The 24,005-nt window shown below is 39.1% G+C and overlaps 1 protein-coding gene across 2 annotated transcripts in view; it reads left to right on the forward strand.

The window, feature by feature from the left end:
• The window catches only part of LOC105926454 (disintegrin and metalloproteinase domain-containing protein 12), a 144,024-nt gene that overhangs the window by 78,754 nt on the left and 41,265 nt on the right, over positions 1 to 24,005 (forward strand). For both annotated transcript variants that reach the window (XM_012862804.3, XM_036142021.1), the window contains exons 5-11: positions 1,152 to 1,228; positions 6,484 to 6,670; positions 14,680 to 14,745; positions 15,280 to 15,351; positions 15,677 to 15,846; positions 17,159 to 17,243; positions 21,730 to 21,878. In XM_012862804.3, the coding sequence (XP_012718258.2) occupies positions 1,152 to 1,228; positions 6,484 to 6,670; positions 14,680 to 14,745; positions 15,280 to 15,351; positions 15,677 to 15,846; positions 17,159 to 17,243; positions 21,730 to 21,878 (806 nt within the window). The remainder of the gene's footprint in view (positions 1 to 1,151; positions 1,229 to 6,483; positions 6,671 to 14,679; positions 14,746 to 15,279; positions 15,352 to 15,676; positions 15,847 to 17,158; positions 17,244 to 21,729; positions 21,879 to 24,005) is intronic.

Raw genomic sequence — 24,005 nt, forward strand, 5'->3', positions numbered from 1 at the left:
TCTATTTTAATTCCTAAGAAGCTCACTGGGTTCAAAAGAGGAGAATGGCAAAATGGATAATGGCGTGCAATAACCACCGTTTTCATTTTGACATGGTCATATCAAAAACAAAACAAGTTGTTCTTTTAAATAAAATATGATTCAAATAGTATTTTGTAGCTTGTGTACATTTTTGCTTCAATTTTGGTTTTGTGCTCATGTCGTAATATTGTGAAACAGTGCTAATAACTTTACTCAAAGTTATAACGTTATAAGAATCTCAGACTGGCCCATATCCTGTGTGCATGTTTTTCTGGGTTTTTGTTACTTCATGTCATTCCATCTGATTTGCATATCAAAATATTCATGAATGTAGCTTGAAAACTGTAATCAAAGCTCTTCACCAACAAACACAAAAAGCCAAATTAAGGCAGTTTGTGGGTTTTTAAAGATGTCTGTGGTGGGACAAAAAAAAAAACACCATTTAGTAAGGAGGTTTTCATTAGCTCATGTCAAAAGTGAGTAAACACTCAAAGCAAAATTACTATGAAGTGGCATAATGATGGAAAAAAATAAGCAGAGGCTTCTTTTAATACCATAAACATCTCGACAACGATCCTGTCAAACCATCTGCCCCTGGAGGCGAAGCCACCTCAAAGGGGGCCAGACGTTAAAATGTAGTGCCTGCCCTCTATATTTAGAGGGAGTCTAAGTGGGCTGGAAAACTCACATTTCCTTTATTTAGCCAAACAGGGTTGTAGCCCTGCTGTCGGTCAGACCTCACCTGAGCAAGGGCTGCCTAAGTGATGGAGAAAGCCAGGGGCCTGTTTTCACTCTAAACCAGACACTTCCGTCCCACCCATTTTCTGCCAGACCTTAGTCAATAAACATAGACTTAATTTAGTTTCTTTACATTCTGCTCTAGCTTGGCAGATGGTCTGTGAAAGTGGGTACCTGGAAGTGTGGCAGGCCACAAAACCCTATGAAAGGAAATGTGAGACTCAGACTCACATGTGAACTGAACATTATTGGCATCTGTTTAATAGGGGAAAAAATTTCTCCAGCTATGGCAGGATGCTTTGCTGAAACCTGAGCTAATGTTTTGCTTCATTCCTGTTATTGTTGTGGTATAAACCTTTAACCTTTACATCATTTTATTTATGCTTTTATAGGCAAACTGCTACTACCATGGAGAGGTGGAGGGCCACGTTGAGTCAGATGTCAGCCTAAGTACCTGTGCTGGGATTAAGTAAGTTTATGTTTTTATCATAAAAGTATTGGTTCAACCAGACAGTGCCTTGCAAGGGTGTTCATATATACCTCAAGCTTTTTTTGTGTCTTGTCTGGCAATGTGGCATTAAGAATTGTTGTCTTGATGCCACAAAGAGCCCAACAGATTTTACTTTCACCAGCGGAGCATTACTGCTTTCGCCATAACGTTCCGCTTGATTTATAGAAGCTTTATTCGATTTTATGCTGGAACTATTTCATGTTCAATGACCACTGAAATGGGAAGGTAGAAGAGGGGGGGAAAGGAGAGAAACGGATTAAACGATATGCTAAAAGGGAGAAAATGTGAAAGAGAAAGAGGAGAGGAAAAGGAGAGAGCAATATAACATCATCGGAGTCTGCTTCTTCACCTGCAAAAAGAGATATAAAAAGGCCTTGATACCATCACTGAAGAATATACAGTAATAATTAATACAACATGTATAAAGTGACAGCTAAAGATAATAATAGAACTTTTTCACATTTTGTCACTTCATAGCCTAAAACTATTGTTGTTTATTGGGAAGAAAGGTACAACAATTTCTCTCTGCAGTTTGTTACAAGTCATGTCGAGAACACAGCAACAAGGTGGAACATGCTCTGGTCAGAGGAGACCAAAATTAGACTTTTTTTGGCTTGCATACAAAACAAGAATATCAAAATCAGAATCAAGGTGCCAAAGCAATTATTAACAGTCAGTATTTTGATCAAAATTACCTAGTCGGGGCACCACCTGGTTATCAGGAAATAACAGTTAAACAAACAGCCATCGGTCTCTGTAAATTTTTGTTTTATAAATTCTTGCCTTTTGAGGTGTGGCATTACAAAACAACATTGAATGCCTGCACTGGTGTTTTTAAGCAGTTATATATTTTAAATTCCAGTTAAATGATTTTTGACGACAAACTCTTGAAGCTAGTAACCTTTATCTGAACTACTAAGTAAAATTGAAAAAAATAAGCAAGTCTAATAAACTCAAATGGGAATCCATAGCAAAACTAAAACCAATAATCGATAAAATTATGCTGTGACATAATTCAGTGTGTTTACCGTATGTATGTTTCCTTGATTTGTTTTAAAGAATATGGAATGAGGTCAAATAGCTTTAAAGCTAAATAAGAGCGCCAATTAGTTTTGTGTTCAGACAATCAGTTCACAATGCTAAGCAGAAGGGAAAATGACATATAATTTTGATAGAAAAGTATTAAAACAATATTTTTTCTACTTAGAGATTGATTGTTAATGTGTTCATTAGCCCTTTCGAATGAAGTTAACACTACCAAGTTGACGGCAAGAAACGCTTATGGACATCATCATGCCTGACAGCAGGCATGATGATGTCATGTGCGGGTTAGCTGTTCAGTGATAGCATATAAGGACTATGCGAACATCTTTTGTGCGGGTTAGTAACAAGATTAAGGGAAAGCAGAGATACAATGGAGCAAGCTCACATTATTGTACTATCAGAATATAAATGTTTGTTGCACCTTAAAAAGCACAACCCAAAACAAATGTTGAATCATCTTTGACGCAAAGAGAACAAGAGCTGCAGCGTGCTGGACTTTTGTTTCTCTGACATCTTGGGCATATCGGCTGTAAAACTTGTCCTTCTTGAATGCTGTGATGGAAATGGGTTAATACTCTGCATTCTGGGATTTAGGGTTTTTACTCGTCTTTTTTTTTGTTTTTTGTGTAATTTAGTTCTGGTTGTTCCCAGCATGTGTAGTTGATTTGTTTATGTATTTTGATAATAATTGTATTATTGTAGTTGTATTTTGGTTAGTGTTTGATTACTTATTTTCCATCTTTTTCTTTTTTTAATTTCATGATGGTTTTACCTTGTTTTTTTATTATTATTATTTTTTTTTGTTTGCAGGAGTCACTGGATAAAGTGATATTGTATCTCAATAGGATCTTCCTGGCTAAAAACTGGCTTCTTACAAGCACTTAATTTTATAGATCCCTGCTCTTTCAGTAGCTCTCACTATTTCCATTCACAGTATTGCAGTTTTGCGCAATTATTTCCCTACATAAACAGTCTTTAATGACGTGCTATTTTTAACCACATAAGGAACTTGGGTTACATCCTGATTGCTTTACCGAATGTCTACGTAATAGGGATGTGAGCAATACCAATTTTGAAAGACAACAGTATCTTTTGAGCAAATAACTAATATATAAGCCACTTTACAATGACAAAAGCAAACCAAAATGCCTGAGTGAGGATTTAAACATGAGAAAAGTTTTAGGGTTGGAAACTCTTTGTTTGCAAATGTCAAACAGCAGAAATGATTGCTTCAATGTTGTTGGAAAGCATCCGAAACGTTTTCATAAATCAGCCAAAATATCCAAACCCTCTCCAGAGTGATTTAGCAGAGTACAGATGAATTGCTTCTGACCCTGGTCATAATATTTATTTATTTTAGTTCCTATAAAGCCTGTCTGCTCAGTGACGGATCAACAAAACGCCTTTTGACATAGAACTACATATGGCTTGACCCACAGATACAAATGGTCCCTAGTTTAGGGTTGGCAGCACTTCAAACTTGTGGAAGTTACTCACTTCAGGGGGAGTTCATTTGGGTTTGAATATAGTGCGAGGTTCAATTCACTGAGTGAGGATTTGTCTTTAAACTGCGAAGGCTGCGTCCGTAAAATGTTTAAATGAAAAACAAAAAACAAGCCCTATCATTTAAACCGCATAATGCCACTGTACATACTACACATCTAAGCCTGTGCAATCAAGTGCTAAATTAAATTACTGTTATTCCACCGCATAGTAATGACTTTTCTTATTACCAATTCTGAGTAAGCACAACCACAGCCACATCAAATGTAATTTCCCATTGTTCTGGTTTATTGCATGTATAATACTTGTTGCACGCTATGACAAAGGAGACAATTGTGGACTGTTTAAGGCGAAATGATATCCAAAAGTCATAGAGATGCCCGAGAAACAAGTTTTAACCTTGGCAGGTACTGACTAGTTGGAAACTCGAATATCGGATTTTTGTTTTGATCAGGGAAGGAGCTTTATCCTGTAACAGGTCCTGATAAAAATGCTCGTTGGTGCGACTGGAGCTCAGTGTTTTCAGTATCATTGTAGTGTTCAAAAATAACTGTGGTTCATTCAGACTGCAAGGGAGTGAGAGAAAGCCAGACTTCAGCAGATAACAGGAAGGCTGAATAGCAGAAAGTATAGTTGTTCAGTTTTTACCTTTTGAACTGCACGGTTCACACTGGTGTCAAGTGGCTGCAAATACTTCGTTGTCCCTCTAGGAATCACAGCTGGAATAGAGTTTGTCTTCTTTCACAGACTCTATTATCAGGACACTCACGCTGTCCAACACAAGCAATGCTTTTTTTCTATGAAAAACTCCTCCATGTCGCTTGCAATTATACTCTGTCAGCCATTTCTTCATTAAACTTTCCATCATCCGCCCTTTCTTATTAACTTCCACAGCGATTTCTTTCGGGAGATTTTCTTTTGGCATCGTCGACCGCTTAAAAATCACCATTGGTGGCTGCTTTTGTGCGGATGCTGGGTGTAGCCCAGAACGCAGGTGAAATGCGTCCTGGGCTGCAAAATGAGACTTCGTCCCTTTGTTATGATGTTTATAATGTGGTCTGGTCCGATGGAATTATTGGCCATCTTTGTTTGAGTGAATTTGTGGAAGTTTGTAACTGGTAGTCTTCGTAGTCGGGAGGGAGTCGCTGACAGAGTCGTCCGCGCCCTGATGGAGAGGCCCTTTCGTTTCATGAATCTGTGACACCAGGATGGTCCACCTCTAAAATCTTCAATTTTCTTTTCTGTGGAAATGGTTTTGGCTTTCAGTCGGATCTGCGCCATGGAAACACCTCTGCAGCCTGCTCCCTGTGCGTTCACTCAGTTTTTGAGAATGTTTTCAAGTTCGGGCCAGCTGCTTTTCTCACCTATGAAAGCTTTTGTCGTCTTTTATACATTGAGTCAATTCTTCACACTGCTGTCTCCAACGTCTCACCATCGAGTCATTGATGCCAGGCTCACGTGCAGCAGCTCTATTTCCTTCTTTGACAGCCAGACAGATCGCCTTTAACTTGAAAGCTGCATCATATGCGTTTCTCCGTGTATTTTCCATGATGAGCGTGTGTGCTTGAATGACTGATCTGAAACATTTTGTGTGAGTGCGTTTGCTTTGATTTGAACAGTTTAATTGGTCCTCTGTGACCCCTCCAGCAAATTCATTGGTCTGTTGTGAAGAGGCTAAATGTTTTGGCGGCATGAAGATCGTTAGCCAGTAAAAATCCATAAAATAGCCGCATCACTGTTTAAGCCGCAGTGTTCAAAACATGTGAAGGAAGATGTGGCTTGCACTCAGGAAATTACGGTACTAGACCTCAACTTGTCTTGATTGTTGTGCTTAACTATAAAACACAAAAAATAACAAAATAAATATGATTGATTGTTGCTGCAGTTTTTTATTCAGACTAATTTCAACTTGCACAGATTTTTCAAGCTCTAATTTTAAAAAGCCAAAAGAGATTCCAATTAGAAAAGTTGGAGATTATTTACCAAAACCAAATATTAATATCCATTATGGGTGCTACAAGTACAAACAGCTGTAAGAAAATGTTTTTTTGCTTTAATGTTGATATTTGTTAGCTACCCAGGTCACTAAGAATAATAATTAGCAAATGTGTAATTTCCAAACCTAGGTTTTTGGGGAAGCAAACATGTAACATAAATAACCACCAGTACTTTTTTCCAGTCCACTGCAAATTTACACTGGTATACGAGCTGTGCACTGACTATTAAATTTTAAATTGTATCGAAGTGTCATGTTTTCAGTGTTGTCTCATTAAAAAGTTACTGTAAAATATTTATAAAAATGTCGGGGGTTTATTTACTTTATTGAGTTGCTGTAAGATCTTTTATTAGTTAAGAATTTATATTTTTTGGGGGGGAGGGGGGCTTGTAGTTAGCTGAGCATCACAATCAAGAACTCATGAATGGTGACAAAAATTGTTGCCTGGGATCCTAGCACTGATATTCTGGTAGAGATGATTACAGGAAAACAAAATTAGCATAAAAGGTTTGGTAATCAGGACCATTTTTTATAATTACCAATCACTCATTTGCCAGGACTTCTGCTTTAAGTCGTTACGGTTCTTAGACCTTATTATCTGTCTTTAGTTAAAATATTTTCTATGAAATATCGCTATTCCAATTTTTTTCTTCTTTATTTTTTCTTCCAGAGGTTTCATATATCTTGGAAGCAAATCCTACATTCTCGAACCATGTGCCAACTGCTCTGATGGGATTCACTGGATCTACTCGGCAGAACACCTAATTTCTGTTCCTGGCACCTGTGGTCATGGATTTAACATTTCCCACCCCTCCGTGCATACAGACAGCAGTCCATTCAAGGCCTTCAGCACAAGAGTAAGGACTTTCCCCCCCTTCTACCTTATTAATGACAATAAAGTGCAGAATGATATCAGGAAATAAGGGGTTGTCTGACTTCAATTTCTCACTAGCACCGGAACATTTTACCCATTAAAGGTGCATTGCGCAGGTTCCAGATTTTTTTGCACAAGTTTGCCCCCTCTGGTGACAAGTTGCAGTGACACCAGTGTTGATGCTAATTTACATCAAGTTCTGATAATTTAACCTCACAAGAACTGAGATATATAAATGGTATGTGTGTGTGTGTGTGTGTGTGTGTGTGTGTTATTTACAACAAATGCTATGAAAATAATTAGAGCTTGGAGTTGTTTTACGAAACTTTACCCTGTGATTAGACCTAATCTCTGCCTCTTCGATCTGGTATGACTTTAAGTGCTGTCCGAAGTAGATAACATACCGACTGGTGATAACAGCTTCACACGGCAAAACTTTGAACATATCCAAACTATCCCTTTGAGGCACTCTTACCTTTTCTCCAACCAAACAGTTTACACAAACATGCGCTTTGTTTTATTTCTGTGGTTTTTATTTGTCATTGAAGCTTGTTGGATACTGTTGAGCGTAAATCCCCTTATTTTTATGGTGGAGCAATGCCAGTAAGTTTTGAGCCAAACAACAACTGTGTTAATTGTTACCATGTTTACTGCAGATGCTCTGATTGCTAAAAACCTGCAAGCTTAAGGAAAATCCGACAAATGATCTTTAGATGAAGCCTCGTGAGAGTTTAAGATTTAATTATAAAACTATTAGTTGTCTTTAATGCAGTTGTAGATGAAGAGGTTTTGAATATTGATTCTAAAATGAATTAGCCTGCACCCCCTAAAGTTGCCATTAAGAGGAAAAATAATCCTCCCAGTGCTTGTAGTCATGCTTTTAACAGGATCCAATCACGTTACCATGGTGGAAATTGTCCTCTGAAGTGCGAGGGCCTTCTTTACTGCTTGCAGCTATATTGACATTATCTGCAATTTTTACAAATAATTATGCAGCAGTGGATTGCACAACAACAGTTGGGGAAAAAAATGAAAAAAAGGTTTTTATATTCTTCTTCTTGCTCAGTCAGAGAGTGCTAAGCACTCTTTCTTTTTTAGTTTTCCCTGTTCAGGGTCACATAAGGCTTTTCGGTCTTTACCACATTTTAAAAACATCACCTTCTAACACTGTCTAAAAAGATATTTTGTAATATGCATATAGGTAAGAGGGCTTCTGTATGTTTTAAAGGACACTAGTTGAATTATTAACTTGCTCTTTCCATCCGATGCATCCATTAGTGTCCTAGAATGTATGGAGCCTGGCTGTTAATCGCCTGTGCAAAGCACACATTGGCTGGTAAACGGCACAGTTTGTTCTTAGAATGGAGATCAGACAAAAGGTTCTGACAGAGCTGGTCACTTTAAAACAAAAGCCAACATCTCACCTAATTTACACTCCCTGCGCTCGACCCCATGCGACCCCTCCCAGCATGGTTATAAATCATAGTGGCTACGGCCTTATGAAATCTCTAACCTCAGAGGGAATGTGGCTTTGTAAATGATGAATCCTGATAAGTGGAAAATACAGACTCCAGTAATTCGCTATCTTGGTGCTAAAGAAAAGTAGGTCACGGAGAACACAGCTGATTTATCAGTAGAAACGGTGATAAGAGGTGTTGGAGATTCAACAGATGTTTAAGGACTCCTGAGGAGGTCAAGCAAGCACACAGGGCTAGATGGAGTATTAATACTCCTAGAACGTTACGTTACTGGAGCAAATTTCAGTGTATTTTTTGAGGTTTTATGCAATAAACCAACACACCGTTGTGCACGATTATAAAGTAGAAAGAAACGATACTTGTATTTCAAAATTCTTTGCAAATAAAGTCTGATAGGTGTGGCATGCGTTCACTACAATTAAAGCTGGAAATCTTTCATGTTGAATACTTTTATTCTTCACAAATTAACTTACGCTCCGTCAGACTGGACAGTCTGTTAACATCTGTCTTCAAATCTTGTCACAATGTGTTTGTTAAAGACTTTGACTGAATCATAACTACTGTTCATTGATCCAAACCATTACATTTTGTGCTGAAATGTTTGTTTAGTACCGTTGTCTTGAAGGGAAATTACGAGCCTTTTCAGCCTGTAGCCTGGTTTTCTTTCAGGGTTGCCCTGTATTTAGCACCATCTATCTTTCCATCAACTCTTACTACCACTCATGTCCCTGCTGAAGAAAAGCATCCTCATAGGATGCTGCTGTGACCACTATGTTTCACAGTGGAGGTGGTATTTTTCAGTGTGATATGCAGTATTAATTTTCCTCTATGCATAGTGTTTTTGCATGCATGCCTAATTTAATTTCTCTCTTATCTTAGCAGAGCACCTGCTCAGGTGAAACCACATATTTGCCATACATGGCTTGTGGCAAACTTTATTAGTGACTTTTTTTATGTTTTTTATTCACAGCCATGACTTTCTTGCTGCCGCTTGTGCGTAACGGACACTTTTGAGGTGTGTCCAGCTGTTAGCTGTGCTATCATCACACTCCTCAACCTGAGTTGTGGCTCTCTGCAGCTCCCTCAGAGTTACCATTGACCTCTTAGCTGCTTCTGTGATGTAACACTCTCCTTGCACAGCCTGGGAGTTTAGGTGGTTGGTCAATTCTGTTTTGGTTTCAGCTAGTTTTAAATGACTAAACGGTGCTCTGTGAGATGTTTGACACTTGGCATGTTCTTTCTAACCTGGTCCTGTTTTGAGCTTCTCCTCACCTTCATCCCTGACCTATGTTGTATTCTTTGATCTCCATGATCCAGTTTGTTCACCAAAAAAACCTCTGAGGTCTTCATAGACTGGTCGCATTTAAACAGACACAGATGGACTCCGTTTAGTAGGTGGGGGATTTCTGAAGGCAGTTGGGTGTGCTGGATTTCATCTAGATGTATCAGAGTAAAGGAGGCTGACAACAATATAATAATATGCTCAACTTTGTAATAAAATACATAGAAATGTGTTGTTTTTAACGTGGCAAAGAGTAACAAAAGTTCAAGGGAAATTGATCCTTTTGCAAGGCCCTGTATGATAACTGTGTTGCAGATGAAATACATGATTAAAGTGGAGTTTTATCATTGCTGTTATTTTATTAAGCATCCCTTGACATCAGTGAGAGATATGGTCTGAATTTCTGAGTGTGGCCTAATAGATCATCTTCTTTCCTGATATTATATCCACGTTGGGGATTTCTAATGTTTATTGTGGAGCCTGAATTCTGCTGGTGATTATAGTGCTGGCTCTTGCCGCGTGTATTGTCTTTGGTCGTAAGAGGGCTGCAGAATTCAAGCATGAGGGAACATATTTTGACAACAGCACAAAGGGTGTCTGACAGAAACAGGGTGGGAATAGCAACAAAAGAACAGGGAAAATGACTCACATGGATGATTTATGCACTTGTGAAAAATCTGGTTTGATACCCCCTGAATGGGAGTTTTTTTCTTTTTTTTTTTTTTTTGCTGTTGTATGTTTTTCTGTTGGCCTTTTGAATGTATAGAATGATGAAGATGAAAATAAGCATAAAGTTGAGACGCGTGACAATATTGAAAGGAGTTGTAGTAGAAAAGAGAGGATGCACCAGTTTATTGCTTTTGCTGGCAGGCATGTGAGCTGACATGTACGGGTTACATGAGGGAACTGAGGTGTGAGCTGCTGTGTTATTAAGATGCAGTGTGTTGCGCTTAAGGGTGTTACGATAAGAGGTGGGTTTGTGGAGTGTTCCTGTGGAGTCAGATAGGCTCGGGAAGGGTTCAGAGATATGATGCCTTGCTGACAGGCGCTGCACTTCAGTAACACAACTTCATGGAGACCCCTATTGTGGCAAGCTGAACATGTCATCTGTCCAACATGTCAAAACTTGATGAAGGATTAAGAATCTTTATAGTCATTATGCAGCCATAATGAAATATTGCTGACATGTCTGCTCTGAATGCATACATAACACAGAGACAAGTCAAAAACAAAAAAATTAAGAATGAGCGTTCCTAGAGAAGACCCTTGGAAATGCAAAATGGAAAACAGTTAAATTTATGGTCAAGCTGTACAACAGAAGATAAATAATATGTACAATTACTAACAGATAGTACAGCATAATTAGCTGATGAGATGTTCAACTTAAAAAGAAGAGAAGGGATATAAAAAAAAACAAAAGAAAAAAAATATAATTTGCATTAATGGACCAGACAAACACACCATGAGAAGCTACAAAGTTTTAAATACTTAGGATTAATTAAAAGTGACATTTCAGAGTTAAAAAAGAGGATGATCATCTCCACTGATCGTCTTATAGTTAAGCAAGAAGAGCTGTATGTTTTTTTTTTTTGTTTTTTTATTTACTTGTGCTGAGAGTTGAAATGTTGTTCAAATGTAATGCAATAATTCTCGATTCAGAATCTTGTATTTTTAAATTTAATGAGATTATCCCGACCTCGCGAAGATGGGTTGGGCTAATTTAGAAACCTGAGATGGAGATTTGTTTTTACTTTTCTAGATAAAACTGAAACACCTGTAAGAATTCAAATAAAGTAAATGCAGTATTTTAGAACAGAAAAACAACTAGTTTTGTTGATTGATGATAATTAATAAAAATCTAACTGATTGGTTAAAAATATGGCTACACACATTTACATTACCCTCACTAAATCCAGTAAAACTAATGCTCTGATCAAACTATTGCATATTTGCCTTACACTTGAGTGTTTCCTAACTTGATGCTACGCAATGTTCTACAGACGCTCTGCCTGCACTGACAAAGATTCACCCACCTCGGGCTGCCAAATGGCTCAAAACCTTAAACACTCTGTCCTCCTCTCTAATTAATTGAACAAATAAGGATTTGTTCATTTTACAATTCAAGAGTTTATCCAAGCTTTCAATGAAGATGATGACCTTTGACTGTGTACGTAGAATTATTCAGGCTTATTATGGAGGAGGAGCTATATAGCTGACTTGGGTGGAGGCAGCCAAGTGGACCTAGTGAGGATGTACAAAATCTGCTTGCCCCGCTAATATTTGTCCCTCAGATAACATCAATTGTTGTTGATATTTATAACAACTGGAGGAACACATATAGCAAGTAAAAGACTGTAGTGTTCTTGTTTTTGTCTGCCTCCTTGGGAATGTCTCTAAATCCAGCGAGATGTGCTATTAGTGCGGTTAGCTACCCATTTGTCCAGACAATAAAGTTGTGTCTCTGCTGTGAAACAATGCCCAGGTGCATATCTGAGTTAATATACAGAGCAGCAGTGGAATTGATGAAGTAAGCTGCACCATTGGTCACCATGAAGTGTAAAGGCAGCCACATGTGTCACGAGAAGCGAAAAATTTGTTCCATGCTCCCTCGTCACATGAAGTCATTTTGTTCTGGTTGCAATGATCTGAGGGGTTCTCGCTGCTTGTTCTTGGCACACCTTCTGGACAGACTTTTTTTCTTGTAGTGTATCTGACTGCTGTTGTGTGATTGGTCAGGATTCAAGTGGGTGTATTTAAATTGGAAAAGCGAATATACCTCCCACATCTGTCGAACTAAACACTGTAGTCGCCCTGTTCAACTTCCGCCCACTTGCAGTGTTTCCACTATAAATTGTCCACAAGTTTTATCTGACCAGGTCCTCTGTTCAGATAAGACCGAAATGCCTTTTTTGTCCTGCATGCAAAATGTCATGTGCTGCAGTAAACCAACAGTACACATCACCTTGTGAATAGCACAAAAAGTGGTGGTGTCAACATCATGCTGCGAGGATGCATTTATTCCACAAGAACAGGGAAAATGGTGAAAGCTGATACAGGAATACAGAGCAACCCTGGATGAAAACTTGTCAAAGGCCTCAAAAGAGTTGAGACTTGAGACAAAATCTCACCTCCTATCGGGACTGAGAGTCTAAAGATACAGCCAGTTCTTTAGATCAAAGCATGTTCATGTGTTTGAAAGGCTCAATTAAGGTCCAAACCTAAATCTAAATGAGAATCTAGGGCGAAACTTCAAATTTGAAGTTCTTAGACAGTCTCCATTCAAGCTGACTGAGCTTGAGCTATTTTGTTTAAAAAAGCAAAAGTAGTTTTCAGACGTGCAAAGCTTGTAGGGACATGCACCAAAAGACCTGCAGCTCTAACTATAGACTATAGTGAAATCTGTTTTTTTAAGCTATTGACTCAGGGAGCCTGAATACAAATGTATGCCGCACTTGTTTGCCACACAAACATTTCAAAATTAAGTATTCAGTTACTTTAAATGATGCTACTCGGTGGTGATCTATCACATAAATCCAAATATCCTGAATTATGAGAAGGTAACACGACCAAGAGCGCAAAAGTTCAAAGGGTACAAAATACTTTTGCCACAGGCCATTGCCGTAAACCCATAAGGTCAAAGGTGTCATCAAACGTGCTTGAAATTCTTCCTTATACACACTCCTAACTGGGCTTTTTTTAATTTCCTTCACCACAATATTCACACGTGTCTCTTTTCCAATATCTCCCCAGTGACTTGATTATCACCATAGCGTGCTTTCAGCGCACATTTGCCCAGGCCGGCTTATCTATGGAGGAGGCAGATAAGAGCAAAGAGCTGCCAGGCCACAAAGGACAGAGAAGCTCAGGTTGACAGAGTGCCACGGGAAGAAGGCGAAACCCTTAGCCAGCAGGATAGTATGGGATCTGCAAGTGTGCGAGTAGAAAGAACGAGCTGGTGTGTCTTTAAGATAGCAAAAATGATTTTGCCAATAGAGAGCTGGTGCCCAACACAAGACAAGACTATAGATATTCTACTTAGGAGGGAGCTGTCTGTTAACTGCACAAAAAACACCAAAAGAAGAAAACAAACTGATGAGATACTTGACTCTTTTTTTTTTTAAACACTTCATAATGAGTTTGAAACTCTGCACGTATTTTTTTGTAAAATTGTAACGTCAGTCATTTGCTACAAAATCGCACAATGTCTTTAGAATTTAAAAAGGAAAAAGGGGGAAATGCAAGAGTTGGGATTTGTGCCAACAGTGCCGCCAGCATTGTGTAGAAAGTGATTTATTAGTTAATAAGCTAGTTCCTGTACGGCGTTATCAGAGGATTGTGTGACCTTAGCAGTTCTTACTGGGTTATATGGTAAAGGATAACTGATTGCTTTGTGCAGATTCTCATTACTGCTGCGATTTGTATTGAGGGAGGAGAGCGGACACGTTGAAGAGGTCACCTGACAAACTTAGGCCACTCTTCCTCATGTTCTTGTCTCTATCTATACTCTTTTCCTCTTGCTTTCTTAGTTTTTCTGTTTGAATCGCCCATATAGTGAACTGTGCAGCGAGTCGGTGAGCTGTAGTGGAACCTGAACGTGGCCAGAAATGGAAACAAAATTTAATTCCAACAGTTATTGTATATTTTATAAAAAAAAATCTTTAATAACTCGTCAGAATTCATTAAGTCAGAAATAACAGTATGTTGGGTCAAGTTGCCTTGCTCTGTCATGTCAGATTTGCTTTACGAAAGGGGGGAAATGATATGATGGCAAGACGAACTGCATACAAATCAAACAGAGTGGTCAGTCCATAATGATTACAGGGACACAAAGATGGTATGTGGAGCCAGGGAAACAACACCAACAATTGTAATTCTACCTGATTGACAGACAAAACCAAATAAATTGTCTGCATTAGATGTTTCTTCATGATGGGGACTTCCTTTTGACTTTGATCAAGCACCAAATTTATATATAGTAAGCTGTTGGATGACTTTTTTTTACTTCAGGCACAGGACTACTGCTAAAAAAAAAATTTTAATTGAAAAAGAAACGTGTCCATGTCACGGAAGCCAATATCCGAAGCTGCTGCAGCTGGTCCCGTCCTTGTCATTGCCTGGTCGCGCCTGGATAAAGATATGTTGTGCATGTGTGCGTTTGCATATCCGTGCATCTATCCATCCTCAGAAGTGGAAGTGAAAACGCAGTCATTCATCTTCTGTCTGCTCTTTCAGCATAAACGCCACCTCCAGACAACCACCAAATACGTGGAGCTCATCATTGTTGCCGACAACAGAGAGGTAAGAAGAGGTCACGACCTCCTCACCTTTGGCTACATCCCACAGGAAACGGTTCCCGAGGTCATATGCTAAACTGCAGTTTTCCCACAAGGCATCGGATGAGACAGCCCCGCCGTGGCCTGGCTGTCACCTCTGATGTGTCACTTACTCATCCGTTTCCTTCTCAGGCTCTCGCTACATCCTTCTGCATACATCACAGAACCGCTTGACTCACAAATGAGGCCTGATATGCTCTCTGAATAAGCCTAAATCTTTGACTTAACGTCTCAGAGAGACGAAAGTGTGACTCGCTTGCGCAAGATTTATAGGTCAACATCACATGATTTAGAGAAGCGGAATAAATGCTGTACATAATAGGAGGTCCCTGAGGTTATCTTTGTTTTGTGAGCAGAGCTCATGAGAGCTCCTTTAGGAGTTAACAAAGGCTGATCTAGCTGATTTAAAATACCAGGGCATAGAGACATAACGCCCAGCGTTGAAACGTTCTGTCCTCTTTCTCTCCATGTTTTATTCTGTCTGCTTTTTGTTGTTCAGTTTCAGAAGCAAGGCAAAGACGTAGACAAGGTCAAACAGCGACTGGCTGAGATCGCCAATTACGTGGACAAGGTAAGAATTGAAGGAAATAAGTGAATGCATTGTTATGGAATGTGATTTATTAGAAATCGCATCAAGCCGAGAGAAATGTAACTGACCTGCGAGTGGAAGCCGATTGGATTTTTAGCCACAGCTGAATTAGGAAGAAAAAAAAAATGCTTTGAAATGCAAAGGAAACATCGCAGCAGATTGTGAACTTTTATGTCAGTAAAATTGGGCATAATTGGATGCAGAACGGAGAGTTACTGTACATTTTTTACAATTTGGAAAGAAGGGAGACAGACTGAACGAGCTGAATAGTATTTGTCCGTTACCCTTCCTCTCTCTCAACCCCCAGTTCTACAGAGCTTTGAACATCCGAGTTGCACTGGTTGGGCTCGAGGTATGGAGCGACGTGGACAAGTGTCCCATTACACAGGACCCCTTCACTACATTGCATGAATTTCTGGACTGGAGGAAGGTCAAATTACTGCCTCAGAAAGCCCACGACAACGCCCAGCTAATCAGGTAGATTTTGTTTTTGTAGAGGTACACTAGGATGTTTCCATATTTTCACATGTACTGTATGTTTTTAATAGCTTAAAGCTCAGAATGTAAGATGTTGTTATTGCAGGATTCCGCTGACTGGAATATTCTGTTTTACTAACGTTTGGGTGTGCATGTGTGTATTCATCCCTGCTGGTTCAAGACTTTCCAGGACCAGCTCAGTCAGATAAGGCAGAGAGCATCTCTGCGCAATGACTTCAATGTCTCGTCACAAATTCTCAGTTGGATTTAGATCAGGACTTTTACTAGGCCATTCTAACACGTGAATGGGGTGAGCTAGGAAGTTTGTCCCGTAACCGGGGGGAAACCCACTGATCTAAATGTTTAGGATTGTGTTTATGGGTGGGAGAGGAGCCTTCTTTTGCAGCATCTAACAGGTTTTCTTCCAGCATTGTCTTGTAGTTAGCCCCATCCAGCCTTGCTTTCTTTGCTTAAGATAAGCATTGTCACAGCATGATGCTACCACCACCATGTTTCACTTTGGAAATAGTCTGTTCAGGGTGATGTGCAATGTTAGTTTTCTGGTTTAAAAAAAAAAAAAAGCTTTTTGCATTCCGTTTTGGTCTCGTGTGACCACAGCACCTCCTTCCCACGGGTGTTTGCTGTGTCCCCTGGATGGATTGTGGAAAACAATGTTTTTTTTTTCTTACCACCTCTCCACAAAGGCCAGATTTCTAGAGTGCACTTTGCCATGCCAGCAGGCTCTCCCACCTGGGCTGTTGATCGCCGTGGCTCCTCCGAAGTTATCCTTGGCCACTTTGCCGCTTCTCTAATTAATACTCTACTTTTCAGACCTATAACTTTAGCTGGGCGGCCAAGTATTGGAAAATTTCACTGGCATTTGTTTGGGGCCATCAGAGTAAAGGGGCGGGAATACAATTGAGTGGAACACTTTTCCAGTTTTGAAAAGTGTGTAATTTCTAGCCTAAAGTTATGGTTGTGATGTGACAAAATGACAAAAAGTTTAACTGGTACACATTTTTATCTATCTATCTATCTATCTATCTATCTATCTATCTATCTATCTATCTATCTATCTATCTATCTATCTATCTATCTATCTATCTATCTATCTATCTATCTATCTATCTATCTATCTATCTATCTATCTATCTATCTATCTATCTATCTATCTATCTATCTATCTATCTATCTATCTATCTATCTATCTATCTATCTATCTATCTATCTATCTATCTATCTATCTATCTATCTATCTATCTATCTATCTATCTATCTATATATATATTAACATATTTTATCTCTGTTTCAGTGGGGTGTATTTCCAGGGCACTACTATTGGGATGGCACCCATCATGAGCATGTGCACGGCAGAGCAGTCAGGAGGAATTGTCATGGTATGTATTTACTGCTAAACCTTTTACCAACCGCCTTCCATGTCCTGCCCTATGTTCTTTACATTGTCTGTTGTCTTCTTCCTATCCTACAAAAGCTGTATTGTTTTCATTTGTTTATTTGAAGGAACAATTCTGCACCGTATTGCTTTGTGTTAATATTAGGGAAAAGTTATCATTGTGCATTTTATAATGACTTCCAAAGGGAGATGATGCATGGTTTTGCCGATAAATTTGTGCCAATCAATTAGCCTATTTTTGACTTTTAAATGAGGCGCAATACTGAATTTGAGGCCGCAATGTGTGTAGCCTGAATGGAAACACAGGGGGGTGTATAGGACGTAAATGATGACCCATTACAGATCTGCAATTCTATACGGTGTGCTTGAGTCATGCTGCATTAGCACAAATCATGCTGTTATTTTACCCTCCGTGTCTCTGCTTCGGTTCATGAGGCTGGCCGGCCGGTTAACGGCCTGTCCCTAGAACATTCTTCACCCTTATCCTCCCAGATGGTGAAGTTGGGTCCTGGTCATTAAAAATAAAAGCATACATTCAGGTTCCAGGCAAAAGGGATTAACTGCTGACTAATATACAGACTCGCAAACTCCAGACAGGTTCTCTGAGTTGTGTCCCTTTGTTTACAGAATACTTTTAAACTCATTAGCTTGACCTTCGCCGGAAGTCTCCTTCAGCCAGTTAAATCATCTTTTGCATCTTGGAATCTCCACGTGCCGACTTTAATTGTTTTGCTGATTTAACTGGTATGGGGGAAATTCGTCTAAGGCTTACCTCATAAAGCACTCCTCTGAGCGCTGCAGCTTCATTTGTTGTGTGTGTGTGTGTGTATTGTTGTTGTTGTTGTTTTTTTTTCCCCTCCAGGAAACGGAGTCAAGGGTTGTTGTTTTTGTTCTTTCATTTCATTAGTCTGGGCTGCCCAGTTGGATTGTAGTGCTGACAGCTGATTTCTGTTCCCTTCAAAAGCCCCCCCCAGCAGAGCGGCTCGTCAGTCTGATCTTGATGATGCACAGTGTCAGAAGCTTCCAGAGGCAAGGTGCTCTGACACACAGCTCTGCGCTCATGAAGAGCTGATAGCCCCCACACCTGCATTATTCATCCGGCCTTTTCATCTGTTCGTGTTTTACACACCTTGCAGGAAACCTTCTGCAAGCTGCATGCTTTCTCTCAGTTTGTCTCTGCAGCTTCGCCTGCATTAAATCGTAGTTCAGTAAAGAGATATAATGCTTTGCAAAAGTATTTGTGCTTTTAGAGGGGTTTTTTTAACCATTTTTCATGTTAAAACCAAGAAATGAATGAATGTAAAGTAGTGCACAAAGAAAAAGGATATACTTTTCCATAATATGTACAAATAAAAGCTTTACAAGTGTGGCTTGTATTTGTGTTCAGCACCCCTGAGTACTACTTAGAACCACCATTGGCTACATTTGCAGCTGCAGTTCTTTTGAAGCATGTCTCGAGTACCTATCCACATTTATAGATCAGTATTTTTTGTACATTCTCCTTTGCTGCATAGCTCAAGCTCAGTCGGAAGAGATGGAGGGCGTTTTCTTTGTACACTCACCCAACATTAATTGACCATACGACACATAAGGATGCTCTGATTTCACTCATTGCATTCTAGCTCCATCTGCAAAAAAAGCCTTCCTACAACATGATGCTGTCTCCATCATGTGTCACAGTGGGAACGGTGTGTTTATGCTCATGTGCATTGCTTTTTGCATGTAGTCCATAAGGTAAAACTATGATTTTGGTTAAAGTTAAGGAAGCCCATAAGGAAGAGCTAAAGAACCACCTGTAGCTCTAGATGTGCAGGTCATAGAACCCTGGTTTAGGTGGATGATCATGTGTCTGAATATTTGATGTTGCACCACCGAAGATGAAACAGCAACTGAATTCAATATTTCTTCATTAACTCTGTTTATGAAATAACACAAATCCCTAGTCAGTCAGAGATGGCTTGTAAGCCTACTGATCCTGGACCAAATCACTGATGTTGAAGTGCCTAACATAGTTCAATCAATGAAAGCTTCAAAAGCCAAATACGCATATGGTCTTGACGCATGTTGCCTAAAAATACACAAAGATGCACTGGTGTGCCCAACAACACCTCTGATAGCTGTATCTATCAGAGGGGCGAGAGTTCCATTAGGTTGGAAGGTGGCAACAGTCTCAACAATTTTTGAATCTGGAGAAACAATAAATATTTCTAACTATCGCCCCACTAGCATCCTCCTTGTTGTGTCTAAGGTTGCAGAAAAATAGATTGCCAAGCTGCTGAATAAACACCTCAGCCACCATTTTCTTCTGCACCCCATGCAGTTCAGTTTCTGCCAACACCACTGCACAGAGACGGCGAAGGGGGGGTAGGGCACAATGTCGTTGTACCTTGCCTAGCCAGCAGGGGTCCCACAGGGCTCTATTTTGGGACAAGTGTTGTTTTCCCTGTTTATAAATGACCTGCCAAATGTGTGTCAAAGTGTCCACTTCCAAATGTATGCTGATGATGCTGCTATTTTTACACCTGCTAAGAGCACACAGGAAGCATCATCTATCCTCACATCAGCCCTGGAGAATATACAGCACTGGCTCCTTCAGTCCTTCCTGTTATTGAACAAAGAAAAAAAAAACAGTTTCAATTATGTTCACCAAAAAACCCATACAACTGGACCGGTCCTATGTGTTTCTGGGGGGGGGGGGGGGGGGGGAAGCTTGACATTGTGCAGGAGTTCACGTACCTCGGGCTCACGCTGGATCCAACACTTTCTTTAAAAAAAACACATTATACTCACAGCAAACACAATCAAATTGAATATACATAACGTCAAAGACATTAGACCATCAATTACAATTAATTCAGCTAAAATGTTGTTACACTCAATGATATTTTCACACACAGATTACTGCACCACAACCTGGTCACTCACTGGAGATGCACTCTTAAGACCAAGAGAAATGTTATTCAGAAAGTCTATAAAAATCCTTGACCAGAAGACTCTGCCATTCCATCTGTGTAATATTTTGAAACATGCTCAATTTTGAAAACTTTGGTAAATTTAAAAATAGCTGTTTAATTTATAAAGCTCTGCATTAGCCCTACATCCACTTTCTACATATATTAAACTAAGAATGGACAGAGGATTTGGCACCAGAGCCTCCTCCTATAGGAGACCTTGAGGTCCCACACAGAAAAACAACCTTTGGACAAACGGTTCTGGGAGTCAGAGGGAGTCACTTTTGGAACAATGTCTCGACTAATATTAGAGAATGTCCTACCTATAGCACTTTCAAAAAGCACTTGAAACAGTTTCTTAAAACTTCTCAGTCATGTTAGCACTTTTATTGACTTTTATCGTTGAAATGTATTTTGTCTGAATGTCTGATATTGTACATTGTCATTATGTCTTGTGTTGTTTAGTCTTCCTGCCTTGGGACTACAGATGAAAATTAGCAACTATGCTACAATCTGGCTCATTTACAGTCTGGATGAGTGTATGTGATTGTTCATTAACGTGCACTGTCCCAAATAAATGAATTATATATTAAAAATGAAAAAAGATGGATTGAACTGTCCTTTGTGAGCTGTTCAGCTCCTGGGATATTGTTTAATGGTCTATTCCTGCTTTAAACATCACTGCATCTTCATTCCCAACTTGTCTGTTGTGTACTTTTGTCTTAATGAAGGTGTTTGTTCATTAATGCTCTATTATAAACTTAAACCTTTACAGAACAGTTGGATTGAGATTGAATTACAAACAGATGGGACTTTATTCACTTTCTACATTTCTATTCATTAAAAAAGCACGCATTCTCTTCCTTCTGCTTAATAATTATGTGCTACTTTGTCTTGGTAAGCCATATGAAATCTCTCAAAATAACCATTAAAGTTTGTGGTTGTATCGTGAGGAAATGGGGGGGGGGGGAGTAAAGGTGAAAAGGGGAGTAAATACTTTTGCAAGACAGTGTTTTCTGTCAGCGTTTTTTTTTTTTTTTTTTTTGGTTCTTTAGTTGTAAATGTTTCTCAGGGGAGAGCTTTTTTTGTTAACATCTAGCCAAACATCTGTGTCTGTAAGACTATGTTCAGCAAGCTGAATGTGACAGCACACAATCTGCCTGCATCTGCTTCTTTTTTTCAGCAGCACAATATAGTGAAAACCCCCCCCTGCCTAACACAGATCTGTCTGAACTGTTTGTTTAATTTGGACAATATCCAGTTAAACTATACTTGCCTCGGGTTATCATTTCTTTATCAGATTGGTTTGCACAGAGTTTTTTCTTATTATGTTATCAAAATCATCTGATCCTAATTAACTTTAAGAATAGTTTCTGCCTTGATACTGCAATCTGAGTTTTTTTTTTTGTTTTTTGTTTTTTATTGAACTAGTCCCAAGCTATAAAAATAGGTCAGACCTTGCAGAAAAAAAGTTTAGTAGAAAATGAGGTAAAAGGTTTTTTGATCCATTTTTTTTAGGATCATTCGGACAATCCTCTGGGAGCTGCAGTCACTCTGGCTCATGAACTTGGACACAACTTTGGAATGAACCACGACACACCTGAAAGGGGATGCGGATGCAGAGTGACAGCGGACCGTGGTGGCTGCATTATGACTCCTTCCACTGGGTAAGACACGTTATCTCTCTTTACAACTTTACAACTCAATGGAGCTACCAGATGGATGGCTCCATATTTCTCGCGGCACTCTCCAAAAACATGACAAATACATCATCGCAGCATGAAGTGTAAATAATTCAGCAATGCAGTTCTCCCTCAAAAGCCCCGGATTATGATCTTAGGTAAACATCTTTCCACGTGCACTCCTTTTGTAATTTACTGTCTGTTGAGCAACACGCAAATTAAGCTGTTCAATTATTGGACCACTGAGTTTTGTGCAGATTCAACAGCTGCACTACGGCCCTGAGGCATTGTGATGCCGTCTAAAAGGGAAGTTAATGGTTCATCTGCAGTGTATGGGCAAGACGGCACGCTTTTAAATATTCTCTGAGCACAAGTACGTGATGTTTTTGCTGATACCGTAAAAGAAAACAACAATGCAAAGTGCAACTAAATTCCTAATATCATTCAGTCAATGATGTTGCATCTGACGGCACATCAGAAATACCTTGTAGCTACAAAAACAGGAACTATCAGTCAGCGGTGTTAATATGCATCTCTGCTCATGAGACCAGACGATTTTTGGATAATGAGAATAACAAGATTTTGCCGGTAGTTTTCTTTTTTCACAAATGGCAAAAAAAAAAGATTTACAAATCAGAAACTGTGTTTCAAAGAATCTTCAATCTGTGTAGAATAATCCAGCCCAGGTTTGACTTCTACATATTTTGCAGATTTTTATGTGTGTTTAATTCTAATGAGGTCCTAATGCCAAGAAAGCTTTGAAAATGCATAATTTCTGTCTTTTCTGTTTTAAAGAACCTCTGTTCATATTTAGATCTATCCAGTTCAGGTTTGCTTGGTCTACGTATTTTAGATTTTGATCAGGAGATGATCAAATGGAGTCCAGACTCATTAAAATCAGTAGAACAAGCCTTTAGTTTAGCTGTGAAGTGCCAAAACAGATGCTAACTGTACTTCCTGCTCTATGAACACAGTATAACAATTCATTAACTTCCTTTGCAGAACTTGTAATCAGCGTCGAGTAATCCAGTCCAGGAATCACAAGTCTATTATTGTGATTTTTTTTTTTCTTTACTTGCCGAGTTCTAAGGTGGCCCGTGTTGCAAATTTGCCTTTTACTTAAAATTTGTCTTTTAAAGTTCTTTTACATTATCGAGTTCAGGTTTGATAAGTTTAAGTGTTTTAGATTTCGAAAAAGCAATTATCAAATGCAGTCTACAGTCATTAAATGGGGCATGCAAGTTCCATGTTTTAACCCTTGAATACATTTTGTTGTGTACTTGGAGTCTCTAGGAATGAAGAAAAATTTAATGTAGTCTGTCCATGTGCTTAGATATCTTTAGATTTTGTTGTGGTAATATTGTTCAAGCCATTTAGTATTTCTCTATTCTCCATTATGCTTTTTGAATGGACCTTCGGCTTTCCAATTTAGCAAATCCGATATTTTTTACTTCTCAGTGCAATTGTGTAGTCTAAGCTCAAGGATGCCGAAGCTACAAGTGGAAAAGTGAAAATGTTCGGTTGTTTGGTGTATTGACCCACGCAATTCTGTTTTTTAACCCACACAATTCATTACACCGCCTCCCACCATACTAATGGCCAAATGGGAATTATAGTTTATCTGTGAAAAAAGTTGATTTTGGGGTGAGTAAACTTTTTAAAGCAGTTACCTTCACATCCTGCATTCTTAATAATCACATAAACTTACTTGACCAGACACAGTCACATTCTGACAGCAATAGCGTAGCACTTTGCGAGACACACTTTTTTTTTGACAATTCTTATAGCATTCTGACATAGAAACCCCTATTACTCATGCATTTAAAAGGTTTAACATCCTGTAGTTAACTTTGTGGAAGCTTGGGGATGTTTTTGGTTTAAACATCGCCATATACTGCAGCCAAGGTCTGATGGTGTGTGGGAGCCAGACTGGAAACGTCTCTCTGTATTTTATTTGGACAAGTAACACTGTTCTAAATTATAGACGTGGGGAAAAAAGCAGAATAATATGAGGTGCATAGATTTACATTTAACCCTGACTGAGGGTATTTCTGGTGCAAGGACATTGCCAAAAATTGCAACACATTGCACATAGACAAAGAGAAAAAGCTG

This window comes from Fundulus heteroclitus, chromosome 10, assembly GCF_011125445.2.
Source record: "Fundulus heteroclitus isolate FHET01 chromosome 10, MU-UCD_Fhet_4.1, whole genome shotgun sequence".
Classification (NCBI taxonomy): domain Eukaryota; kingdom Metazoa; phylum Chordata; class Actinopteri; order Cyprinodontiformes; family Fundulidae; genus Fundulus; species Fundulus heteroclitus.